The sequence below is a fragment of the Zingiber officinale genome, chromosome 1B (assembly GCF_018446385.1).
Source record: "Zingiber officinale cultivar Zhangliang chromosome 1B, Zo_v1.1, whole genome shotgun sequence".
Classification (NCBI taxonomy): domain Eukaryota; kingdom Viridiplantae; phylum Streptophyta; class Magnoliopsida; order Zingiberales; family Zingiberaceae; genus Zingiber; species Zingiber officinale.
Genome location: NC_055986.1, coordinates 100,415,605 through 100,418,279, shown reverse-complemented (window position 1 = coordinate 100,418,279; position 2,675 = coordinate 100,415,605). Strand labels below are relative to the sequence as shown.

General features: G+C 42.3%; 1 protein-coding gene across 1 annotated transcript; it reads right to left on the bottom strand.

Moving 5' to 3' along the window:
* Positions 1–1,030: 1,030 nt before the first annotated feature.
* LOC122040455 (expansin-B15-like) lies at positions 1,031–2,456 on the bottom strand. The gene is made up of 3 exons (XM_042599774.1): positions 2,321–2,456; positions 1,920–2,226; positions 1,031–1,355 (listed from the first exon to the last, which is right to left on the bottom strand). Exons 1-3 carry the CDS (start codon positions 2,454–2,456, stop codon positions 1,031–1,033), a joined length of 768 nt encoding a protein of 255 aa, XP_042455708.1.
* Positions 2,457–2,675: the final 219 nt, after the last annotated feature.

Below are 2,675 nucleotides of genomic sequence, written 5' to 3'. Positions count from 1 at the left end.
GCCCAGAGGTCCGAGCGCCCGGAGGTCCGGGCGCCCGGAAGGGATCCAGGCGCCCGGAGGCAAGTTTTATCCAGTTCGCGACGTGTCGTTCGAGCGCCCGGAGGTCCAGGCGCCCGGAAGGGATCTAGGCGCCCAGAGGCAAGTTCTATCCAGTTCGCGGCGTCGACACGTGGAGCTCGCTGGTTGGGCCTGCTACATCACACCAGGGCGCTCGGAAGGGATCCGGGGCGCTCCGAGTCTCCTATATAAGGAGGGTCAAAAGCGGAGCTCAAAACACAACTCAGAATAGACGATCTGCTCTCCTGCACTCCTGCGACGTTGCGACACTACTCCGACAAAGCTCTGCTCCTTTCCTATTGTTTTATATTTGTCGGTATTTTATTTCTAGCTTTTCTGTACTTAATTCTTGTAATCAATTATTTAAATTGCTAGTGGATTGCCCAACGAAAGCACTCGACGAGTGCGGGCCTTGAAGTAGGAGCCACCAAAGGTTCTGAACCAAGTAAATCTTGTGTTCTCTTTGGCTTATTCTTTCTTTTCCATTGTGCCTACTCGCCTTCGAACGTTTTTCGATATTCACCCCCCCTCTATCGATTCATTCACGATCCAACACAAAGTGTTGGCCCCTCCTTGACTTTGAAGGTCGCATCGACCAAACTCAAGGATCGGGGCTCCCATTATTCATCATATTAGACTACATGTGAAATAGAAGATGTTTACCTCCAAAAGGATATTATGACCAGAGTGTAAATCCATGTTTACCAGATATTAAAAATGTATTCTATCTAATGATTTTTGGGAGATGGAACACTATCGATATTGTAATTTTATAGATCAATAAACAGATAAAGGAAGTAATTTTATAGATTTGATATTTTTTGTAAATTTGTTGCAGCAAAGCAAAGATCGACTGGACTTACAGAGAGGATCCTTGAATCATAAATATTCAATTTATAATTAATTTTCAATTTTCTTGCGCACTCTTATTTTTTCAATAATAAAAAACCTTGCAACCGAATCAAATCCCTAGCTAATAGTTGACCATGGAAGTATAAGTGCTCCCCGGCGTCCAACCGACGGGAATAACGTTTTGGGCGACAAGAATCTTCTTCGACTCCCCCGACGTCAGCTGGAAAGAGAACGGCGGCTGTAACGCCCGCCCGGCATTCAACTTCCACTGCGCTCCCCAAGACGGCTGCATCGCCGTCCACGTCCCCGATGATCCCTCCATCAGCTCCACCGCCGCGAGTTCACCGTCCCCATTCACATTCTCGATGACGACGGCGAGATAGTCGACGTTCGACCCGGCATCCACCCTGAAGGCCACGTTGAAGCCCTGGTAATTGCACGATACTCTGCATACATAACAACTAACACAAATTAATAGACGAAAGATTTAGATGATATTAAATTTATTGTATATAGCTTTATCCTAAACTACAAAAGATTATATTTTTTGTAACTAGGCACTACTAAAATAATAATTTCTGACATCAATTAATAGTAAAAATAAATATCAATTGTCAAGTAGAGTAGAATAATAATTCAATATACTAGTTAGCAACGGAATATAAATTTAGTCGTTAGTTAATGATCGAGGCATTATTCCCTCACAACTTTATACAATGTAGTTAACACGGTTCTCCTTAAATTTCTTTTTACTATCAAAATTATTTAAATTTTAATGTTATTATATATAGTAAAATGATTTTCATTAAATTAATATAATCTATCCTATATATAATATTTTTGATAAATTGAAATTAAAAATAACTTATTTTAATGTTATATTAACTATTTTATAATATAATATTTTTGACAAAAGAAATATGATGTTTAAGAAAATTGGCCAATTAATAAATCCACTTAAATAATTAATTTTCTTTTGATTAAGAAAATATTTTAATTAATTAATTAACCTTGTGTATTCGACTGCCAGTCTTCCGGCATTCCGCAGCAGGTCAGCTTGGCCGGGTTTCGCCATGGCCCCGAAGGCGGCGCCGCTGAGGTCGAAATGGACGGGGTCAGTCACGCAAATCCCGCCGGGGCACTGGTCCGTGACCACGACCGTCACCGGCATGCCGGAGCAGGCGGCGTTGGAGTTGCACAGGACTTGGTAGCACGCGCCGCACCCTCTGCCGCCCTTAAACAGCGAAGGGCCGCCGGCCGTTATCATGGACGACAGCGGAGCTTTAACGACGCCGTCAGCGTATGCACACGCGCCGCCTGATCAGAACGATATTCCATCTCCATAAACCGTATTTCTACAATAACATAAAGTACGTACGTACAGATCGATCGATATTAAATATATAATTACCAGTGCTTCCCGGGCCGTCGGGGGCGCCGTACCAGGTGGCTCCGGCCGGAGACAACGCCGCCGCCGGGGAAGACGCGCTCAAGAGGAGGAAAGCGAGCAGTGGCAGCACCACAATCTGCTTCTTCAAAATGGCCATCGCTCTAGCCTTATCGTGTTGAAAGAGAGGAATTGACATAATTAATCGATGATTAGGCTATAATTATATTGAAAGATGCAATTAACCTTATATATTTATAGAGTAATATAAAATTGATTTATTAGGATTTTGTGGTATTTACTTGACAAGTCATTAATGTAATCTTATGCATGAAATAATTAAGATTTCGATACAAGTTGAGTATTAATTTTAACTTGG

Coding starts and splice junctions, on each gene's coding strand:
- LOC122040455 (XM_042599774.1), bottom strand. CDS start 2,456: ATGGCCATTTTGAAGAAGCAGATTGTGGTGCTGCCACTGCTCGCTTTC. Junction 2,227..2,320: donor CGACGGCCCGGGAAGCACTG/GTAATTATATAT, acceptor CGTTCTGATCAG/GCGGCGCGTGTGCATACGCT. Junction 1,356..1,919: donor CTGGCAGTCGAATACACAAG/GTTAATTAATTA, acceptor TTATGTATGCAG/AGTATCGTGCAATTACCAGG.